Source organism: Schistocerca americana, chromosome 2 (assembly GCF_021461395.2).
Source record: "Schistocerca americana isolate TAMUIC-IGC-003095 chromosome 2, iqSchAmer2.1, whole genome shotgun sequence".
In the NCBI taxonomy this organism is placed as follows: domain Eukaryota; kingdom Metazoa; phylum Arthropoda; class Insecta; order Orthoptera; family Acrididae; genus Schistocerca; species Schistocerca americana.
In genome coordinates this window covers 462,362,276-462,390,219 of record NC_060120.1, presented here as the reverse complement: position 1 = coordinate 462,390,219, position 27,944 = coordinate 462,362,276, and the positions used below count along the sequence as shown (strand labels likewise).

At 43.4% G+C, this 27,944-nt stretch overlaps 1 protein-coding gene across 1 annotated transcript in view; it reads left to right on the top strand.

Annotated features, from left to right (window-relative positions):
- Window positions 1-19,852, top strand: part of LOC124594098 (retinal homeobox protein Rx2) — an 88,536-nt gene extending 68,684 nt beyond the window's left edge. Inside the window, exons 6-8 of the mRNA XM_047132449.1 lie at window positions 3,471-3,808; window positions 18,837-19,104; window positions 19,821-19,852. Coding sequence (XP_046988405.1) covers window positions 3,471-3,808; window positions 18,837-19,104; window positions 19,821-19,852 — 638 coding nt within the window. The remainder of the gene's footprint in view (window positions 1-3,470; window positions 3,809-18,836; window positions 19,105-19,820) is intronic.
- The last annotated feature ends 8,092 nt before the right edge of the window (window positions 19,853-27,944 follow it).

Below are 27,944 nucleotides of genomic sequence, written 5' to 3'. Positions count from 1 at the left end.
ACTGTAGTATCGTGTTGAAGCTGCATGGACAGCTGTACCTGTGCACGCCATCGAAGCTCCGTTTGACTCAATGCCCAGGCGTATAACGCCGTTATTACGGCCAGAGGTGGTTGTTCTGGGTACTGATTTCTCAGGATCTATGCACCCAAATTGCGTGAAAATGTAATCACATGCGAGTTATAGTATAATATACTTGTCCAATGAATACCCGTTTATCATCTGCATTTCTTGTTGGTTTAGCAATTTTAATGGACAGTAGTGTAGATCTCAGGCTAAGCTACTGATCTGTCTGTCACACTCATTGGCTTTGGCATCTCACAATCAAACTATCTCGTTATAACCTACCCTAGAATTCTGACTAAGCTACAAATCAGTCTGACACCACAACCAAGTTTTTTGCTTTCACATTCGTTGGCTTCACCATCTCCAGTCAGACTTCCATCTTCCAACCTGATCTAGAGCTCGGGCTAAGCTACACATCAGTTGATACCCGGGACTTAGGACGTCGATTGTTTACTCTGATTGTTTACGTGACCCAATTGCTCGTTCACTAGCGCTCATCAACTAATAATCAGAGCTGAAACCATAAAACAAAAAAGTAAAAAACAGAGATGAAAACACAGTAGTATACAAATGTACACTAAATTAAATAAGAATAAGATATTAATGTTACCTAAGTTAATTTAATTTTAATCATTCTGGGAATAAAGTCCTCAGTTGAGTATGCAGCTACAGCTCAGCTTTGGAAGACTTGCGAAGACGACGTTCTCAAACTGATTAATAACCGCGGTAGGAGTGGCTACCTGATGATGACTTGAACGTTTAAATTGGTCATAGATCTAAAAGTTTGCGATTTAGACATAAAAAATAAGTTAGTTATTTATGCATTCACAGATGACTTTAAAATAATATTCAACTTATCAGCTGTCCGCCCCCGGTAGCTGAGTGGTCAGCGCGACAGAATGTCAGTCCTAAGGGCCCGGGTTGGATTCCCGGCTGGGTCGGAGATTTTCTCTGCTCAGGGACTGGGTGTTGTGATGTCCTAATCATCATCGTTTCATCCCCATCGACGCGCAAGTCGCCGAAGTGGCGTCAAATCGAAAGACTTGCACCCGGCGAAAGGTCTGCCCGACGGGAGGTCCTAGTCACACGACATTATTATTATTATTATAACTTATCAGCTTATTACAACAACAACAAACAATTAAAAATTGACAAACACGCAAGTGAATAATTAACTAATGTCTCATTAATTCCTATCGTAATGTTCCACTATTCATTCAGATCTCATCATATCAGTGCATACATTGCACTCGCTACACTCACTGCAAATACATCCTCTCGACTGAGGTCAGAACTATGATAACACCGCTGCACTTCCTTACGTTTATTGTGCACTGCCATGCATCAGTCTGAAAAACTGAGTCAGCATCCTTCCATAAAGAAGAAGTCATTGAGCTTAGGAAGATGAAACGACGCTACAATTTTCCATCAGACATCTTGGGACATTACTCTTTGAAAGTTTCAGATTTTTATTTTTTACAAACCCTAATACTTTCTGCTATCCCTTGCTTATGTTAAGTAATCTTCCACTGCATATTACGTACTATTCAAAAGGTATGCTTTAATTGATTTCCAAATATGTTGCTTTCAGTTACCTATTTTATTACACCGAGGAATTTGTTGTACGGTTTGATATGAACCGCTCCTCAGTCCTCAGACAGCTTCTCTTGCTCGTGGCGCGCAGTCCCACGAATAACAAAGAGTCAACGTCTGCGTCACTACACATGACAGACAGTTTATCATCAGCAGTCCCACCAATAACTTTTCAATTCTGTCGACTCGCAGAAGACTCAATCTTCATCTACATACATACTCCGCAAGCAGAGAGTTTCTTGTATCACTACCAGTTCTTTCCTGTCCCACTCACAAACTGATCGCCGGCCGAAGTGGCCGAGCGGTTAAAGGCGCTACAGTCTGGAACCGCACGACCGCTACGGTCGCAGGTTCGAATCCTGCCTCGGGCATGGATGTGTGTGATGTCCTCAGGTTAGTTAGGTTTAAGTAGTTCTAAGTTCTAGGGGACTTATGACCACAGCAGTTGAGTCCCATAGTGCTCAGAGCCATAGCCACAAACTGATGCAGGAAAAAAAGACTGTCTAAACCCTCCGATCGAGCTCCAATTTCTCGCATCTTATCTTCGTGGCCCTTACGCGAAATGTACGTTGGCGGCAGTAGAATCGTTCTGCAGTCGTCCTCAAATCCCAGCTCTCTAAATTATCGCGGAAAGAGCGTCGTCTTCCCTCCAGCGATTCCCATTTGGGTTCACGAAGCATCTCCGTAATAGTTGCGTGATGATCGAAATTACCGGTAACACATGCAGCAGCACACCTCTGAATTGCTTCGACATTTTCCATCAACCCGACATGGTGGGGATCCCAAACACTCCAACAGTAGTGAAGAGTGAGGCGCACTAGCGTTCTATACGCCGTCTGCTTTATAGATGAACTATATTTTCGCAAAATTCTTCCAATGAAACGAAGTCGAGCATTCGCCTTCCCTACTACCAACCAGACGTGCTCATTCTATTTCATATATCTACGCAACATTACCCCTAGATATTTAATCGATGTGATTGTCTCAAACAGCACCCTACTAGTGCTATATTCGAACGTTATAGGATTGTTATTCATATTCATCCGCATTAACTTACATTTCTCCTACGTTTAGAGGAAGCTATCATTCATGACACCAACTAGAAATTCTGTCTAAGCCATCGTATGAGCCGGCATGTGTGGCCGCGCGGTTCTAGGCGCTTCAGTCTGGAACCGCGTCACCGCTACGGTCGCAGGTTCGTATCCTGCCTCGGGCATGGATGTGTGTGATGTCCTTAGGTTAGTTAGGTTTAAGTAGTTCTAAGTTCTAGGGGACTGATGACCACAGATGTTAAGTCCCATAGTGCTCAGAACCATTTGAACCATTTTGAACCATCGTATGTACTCCTGCAATCATTCGAAGACGACACCTTCCTGTGAGCCGGAGCGTCATCAGGAAACAGGCGTACACTGCTGCTCACTCTGTCCAACAGATCATTTATGTATATAAAGAATAAGAGCTGTTCTGCCGCACTTCACTCGGGCATTTCTCAAACGCCGGCCTCTCACTGTTTTATCTGTGTCACATGACAAACGGCCAGTGACGGCTACCTGAAACAAACAATCTATTTGTCCGATGCTCATAGCTTGAGGAGAGGGACAGACTGACGACTCACTATCGCTGGCAGGCTTACTCGTTAGTGATCCTTCTCGGATTATCAGAGGGAGCGTCGAACACACTCAGTCGTTTCTGTGACCATTCTGTTTTCTTACACATTAACGTGGATCGTCAGTTGTCTCGTGCGATATTACTCGCAGTTGTTATTATTACAGCCGTGCGGGGAACACTGTTGAGACGCTGCCGATTGTCCGTAGGCTCGGCGAGCGCGTCACTGTCGTCGTTCGGCTCGCTGAACAGCTCGCTTGGCCCGTTCTCCGGGGGCGGCGCCGGAGGCGGCGGGGGCGGCGTGTCAGTGGGCGGGGGCGGCGTGCCGGTGGGTGGAGGCGGCGTGGGCGTCGGCGTGGGCGTGTCGGCGCCGGGCGACTCGTGGGCCGCCTACTCGCCGGCGGCGTACGAGCTGTCGCCGCACCTCAACCTGCTCAACGCGCCCTACTCCAGCTCGCCCTTCGGCGCGCCCTCCGCAGGGCCCTACTCGTACGCCTCCATGCTGCAGCCGCAGCACGACGCCTCGCTCTTCCGGTCGCAGCACCAGGTGGGTAGACGTCTGCAATGTTGATATTCTCCGCTCACCGTGATTCCGAGCGCATCCCATGCTTGCTCTACAGAATTCAGTTGCTTCAGACGTACACTATCTTATCAAAGGTATCCGAACGCCTCTATGGAATATGGGATGGACCACTTGATGCCACGAGCAACGAACCTGCTATAGTGCGCGTCATTTACGACGGCGGCCGAGTTTAGGTTCGTTCTGTGCATCTGACGTCACAAAACACAGTCAGCCAATGAACAGAGAACGACGTTGCCAGAGCTCGACTGCAGTGCAGAGCACCGACGAGTGTCTTCAGTTTTAGAAACGTTCAGTCACAAATAAAGTAATTGAACAAAAGCAATGTCTTGATAGCAGACGTTTTATAAAAGAAAATTTGGAAAAAGCATTCTTTATATCAACTGCTTAATATTCTATTAATTAATTAAACCAAACAAGCAATAAGCCTCCTAATTCAGGCGATAGAAAGGAAATTCATTCTCACTAACCGGTTTTTCGCAATAAAGAACAGCGGTAATTGTTTATCTCCTATTGTACTTCGACGAAACGTGAGTAATTCATAGTTTGTAGGTATTTTGCGTGATTGTTTAAAGTACTCCAGCAAATACCTTGAATGATGCGCTACGTTAGTGTAATGGTTAAGGTGTTTGGCTGCTACTCAAGAGGTTCAAAGTTCAAATCTTCTTCAGTGCATAATATTTTCTTTATTTAAAAACAATTTCGAAGTGTCTTACTTCATGAATTTTATTTGCTTGAATGTAATTTTTGGAAATTTCTAGTGGCGACTGAAATCAACCATACGGAAAGTATACGCTATGGACTTTTACCTCTACAAACTCTTCAAAATTTCGTGCAATGGTTTACTACATTTAATGCTGCACAATAACTGCGTTGAACATCGAAACAAAATTAAGTCATTTATGGGGGGACGGTATCAGTCAAGAAGATGTGTAAAAATCAAATTTTTGGGCCAAATAGTTTTTGTGAAATCCAATGATAAGTGTGTCAAAGCAGTCGGAACACCATGTGTCTGCAAAGACGAGCAATGCATTGACGACAAAATCGCGCACAGCGCGGAATGCGGTGAGCACGTCTCTGAAGCAGCGAAAGGGTTAATGCGGCCGTGATGGCTTTACTTCATAAACTGCGCGCTTCCCTCTAAACGTAAGTGTGCGAACTATACTATACTATGGCGCTGCTTCTCTTGGCGCGTGCAACTGGTAACGCAGCACTCTCCCGCGTCTGGGCGAGCATGCGCGAGCCGCCAAGATAAAAGAATTGAACTTATAGTATAAGAGGAAGCGGGGAGTACTGTGTTGTCGGTAGAGAAGTAGTAACAGCGAAATGGATCGGTCAGGGCAGCTCACTGTCTTCGGACGTGGGCCAATCATTCGATGCCACTTGAGTAACAAAGCCATCAAGCACATTTCAGCCCTTCTACAGTTGCCCAAATCAACTACTGGTGATATGACTGTGAAGTGGAAAGGCGAACGAACAACCAAAACCAGGTAGACCTCACGTACTGACAGACAGGAATCTTCGAGTATTAGGGCTGACGGCTGTAAAAAATCGCAAGGAATCACTCGTCAGTTACCAAAGTGCTTCCAGCAGTGCAGCTAGCACAATGAGTCTTCCTACGGAGTTAAAGAGAATGGGGTACATACAGTGGTCGACCAGCTCCCCATAATCCAAACATTTCTGTAGTCATTGCTTAGTGCCACTTGAGATGGTGTAAAGAGCGTCGCCGCAGGACAGTGGTCAAATGTTCAAATGTGTGTGAAACCTTATGGGACTTGACTGCTAAGAACACAGTCCCTAAGCTTACACACTACTTAATCCAAATTATCCTAAGGACAAACACACACACCCATGCCCGAGGGAGGACTGGAACCTCCGCCGGGACCAGCCGCACAGTCCATGACTGCAGCGCCTTAGACCGCTCGGCGCAGGGCAGTGGATTTCTGGTAAAGAGCGATTTGGGGTGACAAATCACGCTGTACCATGCGGCGATCCGACAGAAGGGTTTGGATTTGGCGATTGCCAGGCGAACGTTACCTGAATGACATGTAGTGACAACAGTGAAATACGAAGGAAGTGGTGTTATGGTATGGGGGTGTTTTTCGTAGTTATGGTGTGGTTCCCTCGTTACGCTTAAGTAAATGCTAAATGCGGAAGGATATGAGCACATCTTACAGCACTTTGTACTGTGTACAGTAGAGAAACAATTCTGAGACGTTGATTGTTTCAGCATGACAAAGTACCCTATCACAAAGCAGCATCTATGAGGCAGACGTTTGTGGACAGTAACATTCCTGAAATGGACTGGCCTCCCCAGAGTCCTGACCTCAAACTAACTGAACGCCTCTTGGATGAGTTACAACGTCTGCTTCGCTCCACACCCCAGCGTTCAACATCAGTGTCTTCTGTTGTTTCGGATCCTGAGGAAGAGTGGGCTACCGCTCCTCCAAAGACATTCAGACACCTCACTCAAGATGTTACCAGCAGAGTTCAAGCCGTCATAATGGCGAAGAGTGGGCACACCCCATATTAATGTCCGTTAATAGTGCCCGGATGCTTTTGGTAGACGGTATACATGCGACTCCATTCGCTCCATGTGTTCACTAGTCAGTAACCCAGTACCACAGGACCTATCCGTATGGACAGACGCCACGCGGGATTAGCCGAGCGGTCTAGGGCGCTGCAGTCATGGACTGTGCGGCTGGTCCCGGCGGAGGTTCGAGTCCTCCCTCGGGCATGGGTGTGTGTGTTTGCCCTTAGGATAATTTAGCTTAAGTAGTGTGTAAGCTTAGGGATTGATGACCTTAGCAGTTAAGCCCCATAAGATTTCACACACATTTTTTGGACAGACACTATTAGCACGGACCACTGAACCAGAGAAAAATTTAACTTCGTATTAGGCGTAAATATAGGTTGCACCCAATTGATTCTGCCTTCGACGGTAACCCTAGGATGTAACTTACACACGGAATGGAAAATATGTTATCTGCTACGTGAACTACGACTGCTTCAAGTCGCGTACCGCACAGACAGGCTGCTTGTCACTGACATCCACCAATAACTTCGTAGAGATGCATTAATACAGCGCAGGCAACGATTTACAACTTCATTCTTCCCTTCTGACTGTGAAGCAGTGTAGTACTACGGAGTATTCCTGTTTTCTCACCTAAGGATTCACCACCTACAAATAACTTCTAAATGCGCGTTCATGACACACTTGAGACGCTATACTAAAATTTGAACAGCGTGCAGGAGATCGTCCCTCATACCTACGAATGGAGAGCAGTTCGACCACACTGGTGGTCAGATACAAAGAAGTTCCAATTGGTCTCGTTTGAAAACCAAAGTAGAAGAAACTCGCCATCTAACTCTACCGAAAGCTTCATTAATAAGGATCTAGCTTTGAGTCTGTAAGCGATTTGGGTCAAAAGATGCCCTAACAAGCTGTAATCAACACGATTCTCGTCACAACGAGAAAACACTAAATTTTCCCTTATTTAATCTGACGTAGACGGGGAGTTAATTACAGCATGGGTATCAAACGTGGTAGGAAAAAGATCCATCTCATACGACACAAGATTTTTATGGTTTTTCCCAACAGATCACCTGGGATTGTTATTGCACACAAGTATAGATACACTTACAGATCAGTAATAGAGCAGCGCAGGGAAATTCAACATCGGACTGAACAAGAAAATCTTGATGTTATTTGTGAAGCAGTCCCATCACAATAACGGCAATACTGCGGCAGAGGAAAGGATTGTGAATATATCATCTCTTCACGACTTCTATTGTGCTGGTTTCAGCCTCACGGAGAGCCTGGCAACCGATTACGCCATACGTGGCAAACGAAACTGCTGTTGATGAATGGACAACGCCCTCCTCTTGCCAACTGTTAATCAGTGCGCGAAATGCTTCAAGGCAGCTGAACAATTCTTGGTCCCCTGTTTGGTAGATACTTTAGAATGTTTTGAAATACGATTTATACTAAATTCACGCCAGAAAGTAGTTCACACAATACAAAGCAGAAAATTATCTTTCGTGAATGCGCTAAAAACACAAACTATGGATTTGGGAATCTTAGTCTCTAACCAACGTGCGTTAAATTTTCCTGTTTAGTGGCCGTTCATTGTGTTGTGTAGCCTCTTTTCTAGTTTCAGTATTCATCTATATTTCTATTAGAGATTGGTTCTCAAGCTCCAAATATGAGTAACATGAGATTCTGACCTTATTGCAGCTTGTTTGTTAATATTTGCTCTCTGTCCAACCAGAGAGAGAGAAAGAAAGAGAGAGAGAGAGAGAGAGAGAGAGAGAGAGATTTGTTCAACGCAACAGGTTTCATGCAAGGTTCGATTCAAATGTAGATCTCTTCTCCGTCCCATGTTTGGTGACGATCTAATTCTTGGTTGGTTAGCCATCTTAATTACCCGACCTCGGCACCTATGATTTCAGTTGGTGGGATCACGAGAAGCGCAACACAAATAAGCCGATCTGAAGAGAGGCATGTCAAGAGAAGAACGAAGTACACTCATGCAAATGCTTCGTGCCACAGATTGCCTGCGAATTGATATGGGGATATGGACAATGACGGCAATCGGACGGATGCTACGTTCAAAATCACTAGGCATATTACTTCGCGTAGCAACGCACTGTAACATATTTCAGAGGAATTTGCTTATTCATCATTTATATGTCTCGTGTGCTTGACGATATACATACGACGGTTCGTCTTCATCCAATTACTTTCTATCCGCTGAGATACTGTTACGTAGAAGTAGGAACAAAGGTGGGGACATTACCAAGTAAGGCAGATATGCTAATACTGGGAACGAATGAAGCGGCAGGGGTTAAAATCTAGAAATACGCTGAGATTAAAATGTAATGGATATTATTGATGAGGCTCAGTTTAGTAGACAAAGATCGATAAATTAGCTTAGGGCAAAAAATGCGCACATAAAGACACCATGTCATTTGGAATATCGTTACAAAAGGAAAGCTTGATCGCCACCTACGCAATGCAGTTGAATCATTTTATTTTCACAAAAGGTGTTTGCTGTTGGACTTTTCAGTCTCGATGCTGAGTTTTTCTTAATAGTCAGTCATGACGCGTCAACGAATCTGTACTGTTGCTTACTGCACACATGTGTATTGCAATCGTGCTTATTCCAGAAATTTGAATGAATCAATCTACTATGTTAAAGTTGCATGTAATGGAAAGTCGGGACGGATCTGGGAAACTGTTTAGAGACTACGGGCTGCCAGTACAGAAATGAACTGCAAGCAGATTGAGCACTGAAGCGGTACGTATTTATCAGCTAACACTTACGTGAAACAGTCTCATAGTAGTAGTTACGTCGCATGTGTGTCAGACTGTACTCTAGAAGCAAGCTGAATAGCTGCCATGACAACAGCAGATTGTCCCCAAGGAAAAGAACCTATTTCCTGTTGCTCACGAAAAGGTGTAACATAATACGAACGAAAAGAGCTACAACAATCGAACATTAACGAAGTGCTATATATCTGTGAGATCTGAATGGAGCTGGGTGTGGGATGTTATGACGTGCAATACATAGTTTAAGTTCACTACAAAAAATTTAATCACTCCCTACAGAATTCATTACTGCATCATTTAATACCGTATAATACGGCCCCTGTATTTGACAACCGCCTGAATACAATTAAGAAGTGAGTCCGCAAGATTGTGGAGGTACTTCACATCCAAGTTAAGCCACTCGCTAAAGATTTGATTGCGCAATTTCACCAAATTCCGGGGATGTTGATTTCGCAATTTTACCCGCCATTCCAACATGTCCAACAGATTTTCTGGGGGATTCAAGTCAGGTGATTTTGCAGGCTAATAGAGATGTAATAGGGTGGGGAAGTGTTCAGAAAACCAGTCACGTCTTCTTCCAGCCGATGAACTTTGCTGTTGTCTTCTTGGAAAATAGTGGTATCAAAGCATACTCGTGCATATGTTGATTGAAAGGCAACACCCGACCATTCAGAATGTTTAAGTAAACATAGTGCTTCGTGTTAGCAAAAACCATGACAGACCCATGTCCGGCTTGGACCTGACCTTGCACACACTCTGGATGAAATGCTACAATTGGCCTTCGGTGCATTTGACGACGTGCATCATTTGAACCAGAATGAAAAATAGTCATACAATAGCACAAAAAAGGCAAATATGTCTTGGGCGGGGCTACAGATGTAAAAGAAGGCAACTAGCTTTTCGACTTACGTGGCAGCTTCAAGCACATTTAAATCAAAACATTTTGACATATTCACTCTGTTTTACTTGTTAGTATTAGTACCCATGTCATGCAATATAATGCATCGTATCAAATAAAGTAACATGACACATGATGTCATGTCGTATAAAATGACACATGCCATCATGTCGCCCAACGTAGCAGTTGTTGTGTTACCCAGTATGACACAACGTGTCATTAGAATTTAGGATGCATGCATCCCCACTCAGGGGTACTATCTATTACAGACGCACCCCCACTCTCGGATACTTCCTATTGTAGATGCAATCCACTCTGCAGAAACACATAAGTTTGTGTCTATCATTTCTTACAATCCTCACTATACTTGTAACAGGGAGTGGGTTTTGGGCAGGAATTATACCCTCCTCTCCACCCAGAAATTAATAAATTGTTTTAGCGTCCCTCCGGGACAAATCCACCAACAGAAATTTTAACCCCCCAGAAAAAGATTTTTAGCTATTCATCAGCCATATTATACTATACATTGATGATCCAAAACATTATGACCAACTGCGTAATAGCTTATTTGTCCGTCTTTGGAACAAAATACATCATCGATTCTCCGTACCAAGGAACCGACAGTTTGTTGGTAGGTTTGTAGACATATGTAGCAGTAGATGTCTACGCACAGTTCATGTAATTTGCGTAAATAACGAGCCGCTGATTTGCGTACGCGGTGATGGGCTCCATAGGATTTACATCAAGCGAATTTGGTCGCCGAGACATCAACCATTTTAGCGCGGTTCTGGCTCCGAGACACGGACAATTATACTGCTGAAAAATGACATCGCTTTTGTGGAAGACATCAAGCGCGAAGGGAGGCAGGTGGTTTACAGCTGTCAGCGTGTCTTCGATTACTACCACAGGTCCCATGCAAGCGCAGGAGAATGTTTCCCATAGCATAATACTACTCCCTCCAGCTTGCGTCCGTGGCGTGCTGCACGTTTCGAGCCGCTGTTCACCTCGATGACGGTGTTTCTGGAGCCGACCATCGATCTAGAGTAGCAAAAATGTGATTCACCCCAATAGCCGACACATTTTCTTTGATCGACCGTCGAATTCCGATGATCCGGTACCCACTGATATCGTAATTGACGATGTCGTTGGGTCAACATGTGAACACAGAGGGGTGGTCTTCTGCTGAGCTCCATGTTCAACAATCTACGATGAACGGTGTGCTCTGAAACACTTGTGTGAGCATCAGAGTTGTGCTCTTTCGGCACAGATGCCACAGATCACCATCTATCCTACATTACAGATTAGACAAGCCTCCGAATCCCACGTGCTGAAAAGAGTCGTGAACGTCCAATAATTAGCGTCTAGTTGTACGAAGGTCACTCCAAAATAAATGCACACTATTTTTTAAAAATCCATCTTTTATTCTACATGTTTGGAAGTTTTACAGTGTGTAGGTACATCCTTTAGGAACAATATTTTCATTTATCCACATAATTTCCATCCCTCTCAACTGCCTTACGCCATCTTGGAACCAGCGCCTGTATACCCACACAGTAAAATTCTGGACCAACCTGTTGGAGCCACTGTTTGGCAGCGTGCACAAGGGAGTCACCATCTTCAAACCTTGTTCCACGAAGAGAGTCTTTCAGTTTCCCAAAGAGATGGTAGTCACATTGAGCCAGGTCAGGACTGTAATGGGGGTGTTTCAGTATTGTCCATCCGAGTTTTGTGATCGCTTCCATGGTTTTTTGACTGAAATGTGGCCGTGCATTGTCGTGCAACAGCAAAACATCCTGTATTTGCCGATGTGGTCGAACACGACTCAGTCGAGCTTGAAGTTTCTTCAGTGTCGTCACATATGCATCAGAATTTATGGTGGTTCCACTTGGCATGATGTCCATAAGCAAGAGTCCTTTCGGAATCGAAAAACACCGTAGACATAACTTTTTCAGCTGAAGATGTGGTTTTGAATTTTATTTTCTTGGGTGAATTTGCATGATGCCACTCCATTGACTGCGTCTTCATCTCTGGTGAAAAATGATGGAGCCATGTTTCATCACCTGTCACAATTCTTCCAAGACATTCATCTCCACCATTCTCGTACTGTTCCAAAAGTTCGCTGCATACCGTTTTTCTTGTTTCTTTGTGAGCCACTGTCAACTCCTGGGAACCCACCTGGCACAAACCATTTTTAACGCCAACACTTTCACTATTATGAAAACACTTCCTCCTCCTATCCCAATGTAGCGAGACAATTCGTTCACTGTGATGCGTCTGTCAGCAGTCACCAATTCGTTAACTCTTTGCACATTGTCAGGAGTGTGTGCAGTACGAGGCCTGCCGCAGCGAGGACAATCCTCAATATTGCCGAGCTCGCTTTCATCACGTAACCTGCTTGCCCACCTACTAACTGTACTGCGATCGACAGCAGCATCTCCACACACCTTTTTCAACCGCTTGTGGATGTTTGCCACTGTCTCGTTTTCACAGCACAGGAATTCTGTGACAGCACGTTGCTTCTTACGAACGTCAAGTGTAGCAGCCATCTTGAAGACATGTTGTGACGGCGCCACTCACGGGAACAGGTTGAACTAAGTTTGAAAACAAGCGGGAAGGATGTATCTACACACTGTGAAACTTTCACATGTGCAGAATGAAAACCGTATTTTTACAAAAATAGTTTGCATTTCTTTTGGAGTTACCCTCGTAGTTTCACTGTCCTTCTACCTCTTTCCGTAGATGCTCACGGCAGGAACACGTGAACATTCGACCGGCTTCGCCGTTTTCCAGGTACACGGGCTCTGCGTACCCTTTGTCAAAGTTGCGTATCTCAATGGATTTCTCCATTTTCAGCCCTTATCTTCACTAGGGTGATCCCGCGTCCGTGTCTGCTCCGCTTACATACTTCTGTTAGCGCGTCACGAGCCCGCAACGCCACCAGGCTGCAGCCAACTTCGCGGTGGGCAGTGGTCATAGTAATTTGGCTGATCAGTGTTTATTGTTTACTATGGCTGGCGAATCCTCTGGATTTTGGGCACACGATCGGGGACTAGCTTATAAATTGCAAGATGCACCTTGTGGCTAAGAGAGTTAACTATGCTGGGGAAGTAGGGTTAACTTGTAAAAAAAAGGGCGAATGTGTCCTCATGTCTAGATTCAAATGTCTTTGAAGCTGCCAGATAAGTCGAAAAGCTAGTTCCCTTCTTTTAGATCCCTAGGACGTATTTGCCTTATGTGACATGATAGGAACATTTTTCGTTCTGGTTCTCAAGTTTTATTACTCTCCCATAACTTCGACATTGAACCGCGATAACCTGGCAGCCGATTGTTGACTCGGGCGACGACTGATCTGGCACAGGTTTTTTTATGGTGTTTTGAACCATTTTTCGACGACGTAGTAAAACATTTTCCGTTGGTTCGAAATAAGATGATCTTATTCTGACAATTATTTTTATGGCAACTTCAGGTTAGTTAAATTTTCTGCGAGGTCATCAAATGGCTCAAATGGCTCTGAGCACTATGGGACTTAACTGCTGAGGTCATCAGTCCCCTAGAACTTAGAACTACTTAAACCCAACTAACTTAAGGACATCACACACATCCATGCCCGAGGCAGGATTCGAACCTGCGACCGTAGCGGGTCGCGCGGTTCCAGACTGCAGCGCCTAGAACCGCTCGGCCACTCCAGCCGGCCGAGGTCATCAATAAAGCTTTAAGTGCTCGATCAAACAGTATATCATTTCGTGCAGGGGTGGACATAATTCTGATTTCGTACATGCGTTGTTTTGCACATCGAAAGATGTTTTGATGATTTTACGCCAATGGTGAATAATATCTTTAACGTATAAACAACGAAATGGCAATCATCTGTAATAACCAGTTCTTTACGTTATATCCAAGTGCAGCACCCTAAATGCAACGCATTTCTACGAGACCCAGTTTCATGTGCAAAACGCGTGATTTTTCGCACGTGAAACCCGAATGATGAAAGATTTTTGTAAACACTTCTTAAAATTACTGTAAGAATATGGATTTTTTTTATTATCATCTGTATCACCTTACACCGTCTCAGCACTTGCAATTCGCGTAAAACCGGGTTTTACGTGCGTTTTTTGTGCAAATTTAGACCACTATATCATGGCAACGGATAAAGCTTTCACAAAACAACAGGACGACCATTAATTACATGAATTTGTGCACCTTCTTACAATATTTGAACCGATTCGCACAAGTCTGAAACATACAAGTGCCGCGCGTAAAAAGACTGACCAAAAAGAAACATGTTTTTTAAATGTAAAATCCGAATGATGCTAGATTTTTGAAATCGACTGTTCAATTTTATCTTAAGAATACGTGTTTTATTTATTTGATTCACTTTAAACCGTTTCTGCACATTCAGTTTACGTAAGTACGAATTTTACGTGCTACATTTAACTCTAGTTTAAACCATCGTATCTCAACAACGGATACAGATCTTTGGAGAGCTTACTTTTACTTTAGCCATTTATGTACCTTCGTGCAAAGTCTCAAATGATTCGCACAAGTTTAAAGTACAGAATAGGCACGTTGCAAATACGTCCCAGGAAAATGTGTTTCTTAACCCGAAAAATCCAGACGAGGCAAGATATTTTCAAACGGCTGTAACTCATCTTCGAACAAGGTCCAATAGCCCAGTGTACCAAATTTGAACCATCAGTCTCGCTCCACTCCGGAGTAATTTAATTTAAGGGTGACTGTTCACGCACGTAAAATCTGAACGAGGGCGACTGTTTTTACACGTAGAATCCGAAACGTGTACATGAACTCGTTACCATTAGCTGAGCATTACTTTCAGCCCAATTAAAATATCTTGCAAAAAGAAATTAATAGATTCGTACAACTTTCCTGGGCGCCAGCTCCGGTGCGTCGTTCAAACCTTTCTTAATATAGTTACATGGCTATACAAATGCCCGCTGGTCCGGGCTAAACTAAAAACTTTTTACCCCGCCTTCCTTGGTCAAGTAAGAACCGAGCACCGTGATCCTCCCCCCCCCCTCCTCCTTCTAACAACCCTACCACAACAAAAGTCAAAATTTAATAATGGTTGTGGTGTTGCTCACGCTGCTAAATACTGCATTTTCGGGCAACAACAAAGTTATGTGGCAGGTGTCATTAGAGCACAGTTAATAAAGTCATTTCATGTAATAATGAATAAACTAGGCACTCATCTTTTCGTGTTTCCCACGCTGGTCTCGTTGTAAAATCATGGCTCAATCGTCGAAAATCTAGGTGGTGATGACTCCAAGCTCGGATGCAAAGAGGCCTAGGTTTTATTCTGCTATATTCAAACTTTTATAGATGTGTTTCACAAACCATTCTTGAAGATTAAACCTTAGAAAGTTAGCACAATGGTGATGTAAAAAAATAATCAGCACTACGAATTTAAGTTACACTTCCTTTTTATTGCTTTTGTTGCAATATCACGTAACACACAAAACATCACTTCACAATACAAAACATACTTGAAAACATCTTCCTCATTGTTAAAGTTCACATTTTATAAGCTGACTACAATATGCGTCTTTCCAACATGACGTCCAAGACTTGACTTTTTCAAGGTCCGACTCTCTAACAAACTACTTGCGCGCCCAAAAAATCAGTGTTACAAGTACATCAAAGATCATAGTGACAAAAGAAAGAATACACACAAGAATAATATCATTGCAATATAAACATATCGATGAATCAAAGTACTTCTACATTAATGAAATCAAATCTGAATGTTGTCTCAGAAATATGTCAACTACTTTCCAGAAACACAGTAGAATATTGCTGGCATCGAGAGGTTCAGGTGAGCTGCCGTAATGGCTACGTAATTCAAGTACCATTACACCCTCCAACCACGATTTTGCGCAGGACCTTTTCGCAACTGTGATTCCTGAGACCATATTATGTTCCGGCAGTCATCTGTTGTTCACTTTCGATGATTTCCAGGCTACTGAAGACGCGCAGCTTTATGTGTCTGTGTGTTCATTGCATGCAGTCCTCGTCACAACGTTCTCTCGCTAACAGGCTAGGACGGACCTTCATTTACTGCCTGTAGCAATTCCTGTCTGGTTTGTAAGCGGTTTTGGTTCACAAGGCGTCGTGTTTCGTGGCCACGGGTGTTACACCACTGATTGTAGTCACGATGAACAGTACGCCGCGGAAAAATCAACCAATCCAGCAAATTCACACACCGCATGGCCACGGGCACGGCCAAACGCGATTGCCCCTTTTGTCCATTCTGTCACGTCCTTGCATTTACCCACGTTTACGTACAATGTCAGCTTGAAACATAAATGTCTCACTGATCGCTATTTCATTATGCTCACGTACAGGCAGTGCGTGTGCGGTCACTGAATAGAGAATATTCTGTGGAGATTATACTGTGCTACTGTTGGACGAGCGACTCGATCGCTGCGCCATCTATAAAGGTTTAACAATTCATCTGTTCGTGCGCACTGGGATGACTAATTATTTGTCCAGTAAGCTTAAAACGAAGACAAGGGTGACATAATTTTGTCTGAACTCTAACCTTGCCATGACCCGTACCAAAACAATTTTAAAGACGTTTCATGTTCAGCTCAGTGTTGCTTTTCGACAGCTTAGTATATATGAAGATAGTAAACTTGACTCGTAACAAAATACGAAAGTGAAAAAGAATTAGTTAGTTTTGCAGAATTAACTTATTTTCCTGAACTATTGTTGTTGTATTGTGGTCTTCAGTCCTGAGACTGGTTTGATACAGCTCTCCATGCTACTCTATCCTGTGAAATCTTCTTCATCTCCCAGTACCTACTGCAGCCTACATCCTTCTGAATCTGCTTGGTGTATTCATCTCTTGGTCTCCCTCTACGATTTTTACCCTCCACGCTGCCCTCCAGTACTAAATTGGTGATCCCTTGATGCCTCAGAGCATGTTCTACGAACCGATCCCTTCTTCTGGTCGAGTTGTGCCACAAACTCATCTTCTCCCCAATTCTATTCAATATCTCCTCATTAGTTATGTGATCTACCCATCTAATCTTCAGTATTCTTCTGTAGCACCACATTTCGAAAGCTTCTATTCTCTTCTTGTCCAAACTATTTATCGTCCATGTTTCACTTCCATACATGGCTACACTCCATACAAATACTATCAGAAACGACTTCCTGACATTTAAATCTATACTCGATGTTAACAAATTTTTCTTCTTCAGAAACGCTTTCCTTGCCATTGCCAGTCTACATTTTATATCCTCTCTACTTCGACCATCATCAGTTATTTTGCTCCCCAAATAGCAAAACTCCTTTATTACTTTAAGTGTCTCATTTCCTAATCTAATTCCCTCAGCATCACCCGACTTAATTCGACTACATTCCATTATCCTCGTTTTGCTTTTGTTGATGTTCATCTTATACCCTCCTTTCAAAACACTGTCCATTCCGTTCAGCTGCTCTTCCAAGTCCTTTGCTGTCTCTGACAGAATTACAATGTCATCGGCGAACCTCAAAGCTTTTATTTCTTCTCCATGGATTTTAATAACTATTCCGAACTTTTCTTTTGTTTCCTTTACTGCTTGCTCAATATACATTGAGGATAGACTACAACCCTGTCTCACTCCCTTCCAAACCACTGCTTCCCTTTCATGTCCCTCGGCTCTTATAACTACCATCTGCTTTCCGTACAAATTGTAAATAGCCTTTCGCTCCCTGTATTTTACCCCTGCCACCTTCAGAATTTGAAAGAGAGTATCCCAGTCAACATTATCAAAAGCTTTCTCTAAGTCTACAAATGCTAGAAACGTAGGTTTGCCTTTCCTTAATCTTTCTTCTAAGATAAGTCGTAGGGTCAGTATTGCCTCACGCGTTCCATTTCCACGGAATCCAAATTGATCTTCCCCCTGGTCGGCTTCTACCAGCTTTTCCATTCGTCTGTAAAGAATTCGCGTTAGTATTTTGCAGCTGTGACCTATGGAACTGATAGTTCGGTAATTGTCACATCTGTCAACACCTGCTTTCTTTGGGATTGGAATTATTATATTCTTCTTGAAGTCTGAGGGAATTTCGCCTGTCTCATACATCTTCTTCTCCTGATGGTAGAGTTTTGTTAGGACTGGCTCTCCCAAGGCTCTCAGTAATTCTAATGGAATGTTGTCTACTCCCGGGGCCTTGTTTCGACTTAGGTCTTTCAGTGCTCTATCAAACTCTTCACGCAGTATCATATCTCCCATTTCATCTTCATCTACCTCCTCTTCCATTTCCATAATATTGTCCTCAAGAACTTCGCCCCTGTATATACCCTCTATATACTCCTTCCACCTTTCTCTTTCCCTTCTTTGCTTAGAACTGGGTTTCCATCTTAGCTCTTGATATTCATACAAGTGGTTCTCTTTTCTCCAAAGATCTCTTTAATTTTCCTGTAGGCAGTATCTATCTTACCCCTAGTGAGATAAGCCTCTTCATCCTTACATTTGTCCTCTAGCCATTCCTGCTTAGCCATTTTGCACTTCCTGTTGATCTCATTTTTGAGACGTTTGTATTCCTTTTTGCCTGCTTCACTTACTGCATTTCCTGAACTATAGGTGTACTTAAGTCCTTGAAAGTAGCTCCTGTCATGCTATCTCGTGATGATAATGGAGAAGTTATCATGTATGGATTGCAGCGAAACGTGATTCATTCGTGTTGCTGTCATCATCAGAGGCCTTTGTCCGTAGTAAAAATGTCGCTTTAGCGGACTGTAAGGGAGGGTGGTGTGCCCGCAGCTGGACGAGTCGGGTGCGGTGCTGGGCCAGCACCAGGACTACGACGACAGCCCGGGGGTGGCGCTTCGCCACCAGGACTACGTGGGCGGCGGCGGGGGCGGCAGCCCGCGGCACGGTGACTACGACGGCTGCGGCTCGCCCGGCGCTGGCAACGGCAACGGCAGCGTGCTGCGCCAGCACCACGACTACGGCGCGCCGCCCCCGCCGCCCCCGGGGGCCGGCTCTCCTGCCTCCGTGCGCCAGCATCACGACTACGTCACAGCCACTGGTGAGTACCTGCACGACTTGACTCGACAGTCGAAATCCCGTTCTCAGCTGCCATTGCTGAGCGTAGACCTCCTGCAGACATCCTCATACCTTAGACCGTAGATGACACAGACCGCGCATCTCTTTATTACACCGAAACCGACACCTCGATCAGCTGACTGGCGGCGGCATTCACTTCAAGGTGGCTCTTGAAATATCGTTCAGTTTATCTTAACTGTAGTATTTTCAGTAAAGATTTTTTTATTACAGTGTTGGAATATTATGCAGCGTTTTGTTGCAACGAAAGACATGTGAAAGGAAGTAATATTTCGTTCCACACGTAAAGTTGTTTCAAAAATACAAACAAATTTGCAACCACATTTTTCCACATTAAGTCAGTGAATTTTCAGGCTGAAGATAAGGGGCGATATCGTTACCAAGCACAGTCGTGGACAAAACGAGCGAGACCCCTCGCCTTTTCGTTATGCTGACCCGCACAGCTTTAAAATCTGCTACACAGCATAACAGGCAAGGCGGCGAAGAGCTACCAACATACTGTGCACAGGCATGAAATTGACAAACTGCCAGGCACGGAAGTCTGGATTGCAAAGAAATCCTGTAGATCTAGTCATGTTGATGTAACAACGAAATTATGTTGTAATTGCGACATCTGAGTTACATTTGACTTGAACATCGAAGTTGTTTGCTATTTATTTATTTTTTGTACATTATTTTCAGCCATAAACAAACACCTAGGTGCGTTAAATTGATACTGAAATATAGTATCATGCACGGACCAATAACAATAAATTCTTAACTACTTGTTATGGTACTGCCAGCGTCTTCAGAAGTGGATATCGCATACGACGTTCCTAGAGTGTTTATAAGTGGATATTGCAGACGACTTCGAGCAAAATTTGAATGTAGCTTAGTAAAAGTTCCGTGATGAAACGATCTGAGTTGCTTGCGAATACAGTTTATCCTCACTGGACAGTACGTATTATCATTATACGTGAGGGGAAAAGGGTTTCGCCGGGTGCGGTGACCGAGTGGTTCTAGGCGCTTCAGTCACCAACATGCGGCTCCTTCAGTCGCATGGTTGGAATCCTACCTCGGGCATGGATGTGTGGGTTGTCCTTAGGTTTGGTAGGTTTAAGTAGTTCTAGGTCTAGGGGACTGATGACCTAAGCAGTTTCGTCGCATAGTTCTTAGAGCCATTTTTTGACCTTCCGCGTAAATTTTCTTTACATAAACGGCCGTATGTTTAGATTGCGTTGACATAGAAGCTCACTTTTTTGCATCACCAAGGGATCGTATACTGTAGGAAGTGCGATACATTTCCGCTTATTATGTCTACCCGTACTCGATGTAAACGGGTTTTAAGGGTTGGGTAGACAGATAGACGGTCAAGAAAGTGAGACTAGTAGGGTTCCATTTTTACCGATTTGGATGACGAAATCCTAACAACAAAAATAGCTGCGACAGTTACTGAAGATGATGGTCGCGTAAATAATTCCCCCTACTCATTACTCGAAATGTTCTACTTGCAGTCGATACATCAGCATATTAATGGTAGCTACGCTTTCTATCCAAATCACGTTTACAGGAATGCAAATAAAATTGTCTATACATGTGGTAATTCAGATCCCAGTATTAATGCCACCGCGTCTTATAAATGCGAATATTCCCATTACTAGCTGACCGAGCGAGGTGGCGCAGTGGTGAGCACACTGGACTCGCATTCGGGAGGACGACGGTTCAATCCCGTCTCCAGCCATCCTGATTTAGGTTTTCCGTGATTTCCCTAAATCGTTTCAGGCAAATGCCGGGATGGTTCCTTTCAAAGGGCGCGGCCGATTTCCTTCCTCATCCTTCCCTAACCCGAGCTAGCGCTCCGTCTCTAATGACCTCGTTGTCGACGGGACATTAAACAACACTAACCTAAGGTATGTGATGCGTCTCAAACAGCCTCTCCATACAAATGCCAACCTCACCTTCACGAGTTGCAGCCAAGGATTGCTGCACGGTACACCCTGTTACCACTAACGAGGATATGGCGACCGAGTATCTCCCGGAATAAGGAGACACCCTCTACCAAGCGAAACGGCCTCCTAGGAGGGCGGTTGAGCAGGTAGAGGCAGGGCACTCTCTTGTCCTTGGGATGGGAAACTGTCCCTAAAGGCGGAAGAGCCACATGATGGCCAACGGCATAGAATGAAGAAGGCAAGGAGAAACCACTTCATTAAAGATCTAATTAGATTTCTCAAGTATCAGCAGCCATAATACGAATATGAAACAAGCTCTAGTAAAAATGCAATCCGGAGTAATAGCCCCTCATTCGGTTCTCCGGGAGGGGACTACCAGAGATCTCGTTTCAACAGTTCATAGGAAGAAAGGAAATAAAAAGAGCTATAGTAGAATTGGAACATGGAACGTCCGCACCTTACTGCAGATGGGGAAGCTCGAAAACCTTAAGCAAGAAATGAAGAAAATGAAGTTGGATATACTAGGAGTGTCTGAAATGAGATGGCCTAACTGCGGAGATTTCTGGAGTGATGAGTACAGGATAATTCACACAGGAACGATAGAAGATAGACCTGGAGCAGGTGGGGTTGGAGTAGTTATGAGTCGAAAATTGGGGCAGAGAGTGAAGGGATATATACAATATGGAGGAAGGATAATACTTGTCAGTCTGGATACCAAACCTACAGAGACGGTTGTGATACAGGTCTATATGCCTACCACAAACCAGGAGGATGAGGAAGTTGAAGCTGTATATGAAGAGTTAAATGGAGCCTTGAGAGGAATCAAAGGAGGAACAAATTTAATAATCATGGGAGACTGGAACGCAATAGTAGGAGATAAAGAGGTACAGCCAGCTGTTGGACGCTACGGCCTTGGTAAAAGGAATGATAGAGGAGACCGACTTATAGAATTTTGTAACAGGAATCAACTGATAATATCGAACACGTGGTTTCAACATCACCCCCGTAGAAGATACACCTGGAAGTCACCAGGGGATAGAGAACGATACCAAATTGATTACATTCTAGTCAAAAATAGATTTAGAAATCAACTAAAAGACTCTAGAGCATACGCAAGCCCAGATATTGTGAGTGATCACAACATGGTTGTTGCGGAATGCCGACTCAAGTTCAAATGCATAAGGAAGAAAATAGGAAATGGAAAACTGGATATAGGGAAGCTTGGAAACCGTGAGACGCAGAAGGAGTTCCAAGAAAGGGCTAAGGATCTAATTCAACAGCATCCTATAGAGAATGTAGAACAACATTGGGAAAATATGAGAGATGGCCTAATAAAAGCAGCTGAAGAGATAATTGGAAAACAAAAACCTGAAAAGAGGAAGGAGTGGATAACTGATGAAATAATACTTATGTTTGAGGAAAGAAGGAAGCTCAAAAATAATGAAACGGAAGAAGGGAAAACGGCATACCGAGTGCTTAGGAACAAAATCAACAGGAAGTTGAAGCAAGTAAAAGAAAGATTCCCTGAAGACAGATGCAAAGAAGTTGAAGACCTTCTGAAGAAAGGGAACCTTGAATTAGCATACAAAACAGTGAAACGCTTCTTCTCAGGAGGACAAAGGATTAGATGTAATGCCCTAATAAGAGAGGATAATAAGATGGTGTATAATCATGAAGATATAGCACTTACGTGGAAGGAATACCTAGAGAAATTATATGGAGGCAACGTACAAGATGACATGATTGAAAGTGAGGACGAAGTAGATAAAGATGAACTAGGAGACAGCATACTAAGGTCTGAATTTGATCAGGCACTACAGGCACTTAAGCACGGAAAAGCACCAGGAATTGACTCATTGCCTGCAGAAATCATCAAAGCAGCTGGAACAGAAATAAAAGATAAATTGTATACATTAATCTGCCAAATATATGATACTGGAGAGCTGCCTGAGGGCTTCAAAAAGTGTATTATTGTTCCATTACCAAAGAAAATGCCAGAAAAATCGTGTGCACAATACAGAACCCTCAGCCTAACATCACATGCATCAAAAATTTTGACGACCATCCTCCTCAGAAGAATTGAAGGGAACGTGGAATGCATGCTCACAGAAGACCAGTTTGGCTTTAGAAGAGGGAGAGGTACGCGAGAAGCCATTATGGCCCTAAGGCTCATAATAGAAAAAAGAATGGAAAAAGGAAAGGACACCTACATAGCATTTATTGACCTCGAAAAAGCCTTTGATAAGGTTGAATGGAAAAAACTATTCCAGATATTGAAGGAAACTGGAGCTAAGTACAAGGACAGGAGAACGATATGGAACATATACAAAGAAGAGGTGGCAATAGTGAGATGTGGGGAACATCAACAACAAGCAAAAATTAAACAGGGTGTGAGACAGGGATGTGCACTCTCCCCTGTCCTCTTTAATATGTACATACAGAAAGCAATGGACGAGGTCAGAGAAAAGTTAGGACAAGCTAATGGAATCAGGATCCAGGGAAAAATAGTTGATATGCTGCGTTTTGCGGATGACATTGCTGTCCTAGCGGAAAATGAGGAAGAATTACAAGTAGTGTTGGAGGAAATGGAAAACACTCTTGCTACACGGTACAACATGAAAATTAAAAAGTCAAAAACAAAAATCTTAGTTGCAAGCAAACAAAATAATCAAGCAATTACGAATATAAGGCTGAATGGAGAGAAGCTGAAAGAAATACAAGACTTTGTCTACTTGGGAAGCAGAATAACATCAGATGGTCGTAGTAGGAAAGATGTAATAAGTAGAATAAATCAGGCAAAGATTGCATTCTATAAAAGGAAAGGACTCCTCATATCAAATATGATAAGTCTGTCGCTAAGGAAGCGGTTAATAAAGACGTTTGTTGGGAGTGTGCTTCTCTACGGCAGCGAAACCTGGACACTTGGAGAGGACGAAAGAAGAAGGATTGAAGGATTCGAAATGTGGTGTCTGCGAAGGATGTTAAAAATTCCATGGACGGCCAGGATGACAAATGAAGAAGTCCTGCAGAGAGCGGAGGAAGTTCCAGTTCTTTGGAAGACGCTCAAGAAGAGGAGAGATATATGGATGGGACACATTCTGAGACATGAAAGTCTTCTCCACACTATAACGGAAGGCCTTGTGGAGGGCAAAAGGGCAAGAGGCAGACCTAGAAGAAAGTACATAAGCCAGATAATGCAGGACCTAGGATGCGGAAGTTTCACGGAATTGAAGAGGCTGGCCGACAATCGCACTGAATGGAGAGCTGCTGCAAATCAATCTTAGGATTGGCAACTTAAGAAGAAGAACCTAACCTAACCCCATTGCTAGCTAGCTTAAGAAACACTTCAGCTAATGAACGTTTTCTGGCTGTGGCGAGTCTTATGGAGAATTCGAAACATTGTAGAATACGTTTGGCAGCTAGGTCGCCATTTATTTTCTGGGGTGGTGCAGAATTATCCTACCAAATTTACTAGCTAATGACAGTATTTTGTTATTTCGATAAACACCCTGAATGATTGTCACGTAAGCGGTGACATAAAGGTAGGAAATTCATGTTTTTGAGTCCGAAAAGCTCTATGCAACAGGAACTGCAGATCATTTTGCCATTTTCATAGCTAAATTGCCGGCTTATTCATGTCTGGGGTAATAATAGAGGGCTGTTTGCCTGGGTTGTCTGATGGTGTAGTGAAAGGTGTTTGCTACTGCAAGAGAGGTCTGGTTTGTTTACGGTTCTAATCTCGATGGAGGCAGATAGACTATCAGTAAAGCAATTTTAAGACATTCTCGCGCCTCCAATACGTTTTATTGCAGCCTTCATGCTGTACCGGCGCCCTGTGGATGTCAATATGAAACTCTTGTAGAATTTCATACTTGTTGTTGCCTACTTTTGCCGCTTCTGTCAATAACTGAATTGACTTAAGTGTGGCACTGAATAATGTTTAACTGAACTTCGTTATGAATCTTCACGCATTGCTAAATTCGCACACTTTCATGGTAGGTCAGCAACGGTAATCCAGTATGACTGGTCTGAACGTTGACACAGACCATTACGCGGCCGAATGCGCATAATATTTTGCTAATTCGTAACGATCTGGGTACTTTGTCTTACTAAAACAGTTATGTTATCTCGATAAGCTGAAATTCATTTTTATTAGTACAGTTCATACTAATTAGCTTTTCTTCTTTCATTTATATCTTATATTTACGTGCTGTGTTTAACACACTAATCAGCATTAATATGAGTTACAGCATTAATATAGTCTTACACATGATTGAAAATAGTCTGAGAAAATTCGGATAGTTTTTCAATTTCAAGCCTGTGCATAGTATGTTGGTAGCACTTCGTCGCCATGCCTGTTATGCTGTGTAGCAGACTTTAAAGCTGTGCGGATCAGTATAACGAAAAGGCGAGGGGTACCGCTCGTTTTGTCCACGACTGTACATGCGAACAGTCTTCTATTTCAGAGGATTTATTCATACATCACATTACAAACTGGATGATAGCGTCATTACATATCTATCTAGAAATAATACGTTAACCGTCATATCTAAAACTCTATGAACGGCAAAGATTTGAGACGATACAATATTAATGTCAGACTCATTACAAGAGTTTTCTATATAATCAACTTTTCTAATATAATATACTTGTTACCTTTATATTGTTTCGGTATCTGTACTAGATTAAGCAAAATTCGTAAAACATAAACGCTTATTTTGGGTAAAAACCGGACGTTATGAATAGAAACAAACGTCATTTCTTGTAAAAGTATTATAAAACAGTTCACACGAATTATTCAGGAATCACCAGAAAACTAAATCGTCCATGTCAAACTGACGTTTTGTCTTCTACTCCTGTGGAAACGATAAGCTATTTTAAATGACTGGCAGTGCAACAAATACAGAAATTAACTGTACAGTAATAATTCTGTCGCTTGTAAAAAGAAACATTTGCAGTACTGTGTTTCAAACTGTTTTCTACACATTCAAGGCGGTGAAACTAAAACCATCGCATAAATATTGGGAATTTCGGAAAAATTAAGTAAACTGTATTGCTACATGTGTAAATTGATACAACAAGTCGTTCAGTTGTTAAAAACAACGCTTGATTTCAGTTATAAATAAGAAAAATAGTAAATATCGGCTCCACTTTGCGTAATGCGAAATGACAGAATCCTGGCTTATTGCCCTCCATCAAGTGACTGTGATGCTGGTTTGAAATATTAACGCGGCAGAAATTGGGGCGTGCGTGGTCCATATTTGTCAGTAGTCTAAGCCTCATAAACTACTATCATCAGTTTTTCGCATCCAAGTTTGCCGTGCTTGTTTCTTTATACCGTCATTCTCAAGGCCCATTCACATTTTTGTGGCCATCGCCTTTGTTCGACATCGACGGCAATAACCACTCACAGAAGGCTGGTGGGAGCACTAGCAGTGGAAGTTATATAAAGCGTGTCGGGGAACGCAGAAAACACAGCAGTCGCTATCGTAATGCGGAAACGGAGCGATTTACCTGACGTCCCTAAGGGCATGATCACTGGCTTTCAGGTCAAGAGTGAAAGCGCTTCCAAAACGCCTAAGTGCGTTAACTGTTCGCGTGCCGCCGTGGTTAAAGTATACCGTGCGTGGCAAAATGCCGCTATCCAAAACAGGCGTCAAGTCAACTGCGGTGCCCCATGGGCCAGAGACGATAGGGGAGAACGACGACTGCGGAGATGTGTACGGGCGAACATACGTGCAACTGTTGAGCAGCTGACCGCCCTGATCAACCAAGGGGCTACCAACAGCGTCTCCTCAACGACCGTTCAGCGAACGTTGCTGCGTGTGGGCCTCCGCAGCAGGCGCCTGGTTGATGTACCCGTGCTGACTGCTGTTCATCGGCGAGGAAGGCTGGAATTTGCACGCCAGTACCGCAAGTTGACGCTCACTAAAGGCAACAGGTGAACTCCCATTGGACAGATTGTTGCTGGCGTGTACGGCGTGAAACACCCTACAACAATAGTCGGAAGGGTCCAGGGTGCCTATTCTGTATCTTTCCGCCACTGTGCCGATCGTTTCGGTACTCAAGAGCACCGAACGGTCTAGTACTCGAATTAAGAGTCCCTGCATTATTCAGTATGCATTTCGGTAGCGATACCGTTCGGGTCTAGAGAACTGAAGCGCTGTTGTCGGTTTGTGTCGTGCAAGCCAATCAAAAGCAAGCGGCCGCAGATCCGCATATGCGCACTGCAGTGCGTACAGCGCCACGAACACAAAGCGGCTAGCAGACGACACAGGCGCGCTATTCTTCCAAGTACCGAAAATTGTGTTTACGTTGCCATAACGCATGACGCTGCATTCCATCGAGCTGACGTGCCTGCCTTCCTCGCCCTTGCCTCCTCCTTAACAATATCAGGCGCAGTATATCCATTTCCATGATTCTCAGCTGAAATGCATAAAAATTTTTACAGTTTCTCTGACTGCATGTTTCCATGCATGCATAATAACGATAGCGTATTTGACTGTATTCTGCAGATTGTCGTAAATGCCGCATCATGTCATCTTATTCTCATTCACACTGACATCGTGTTTTGGATTTTACGTTTCGGAAAATGAGTTAGGAATAATGTGTAGTACCACATTGTACTAATATATCTATAAAAACACCCGAAAAATTGATTCTGAGAGTTTCAAAGAATAAGAAGATAATCAGAATGTGGTTATAACTCGCTCCTAGAGGTCCAAATGATTAAGTAGCCTACTTCGCTATATGATACGTCAACGATTTGGATCTTAAAAACAAAATTGAAAGAAAAAACGCATTTTCGAGAGCTCCTGCAGTTCGTCGAAGTTTATAACATGCATCTCATGAATGAAAATGTTTCGTATATGATGCT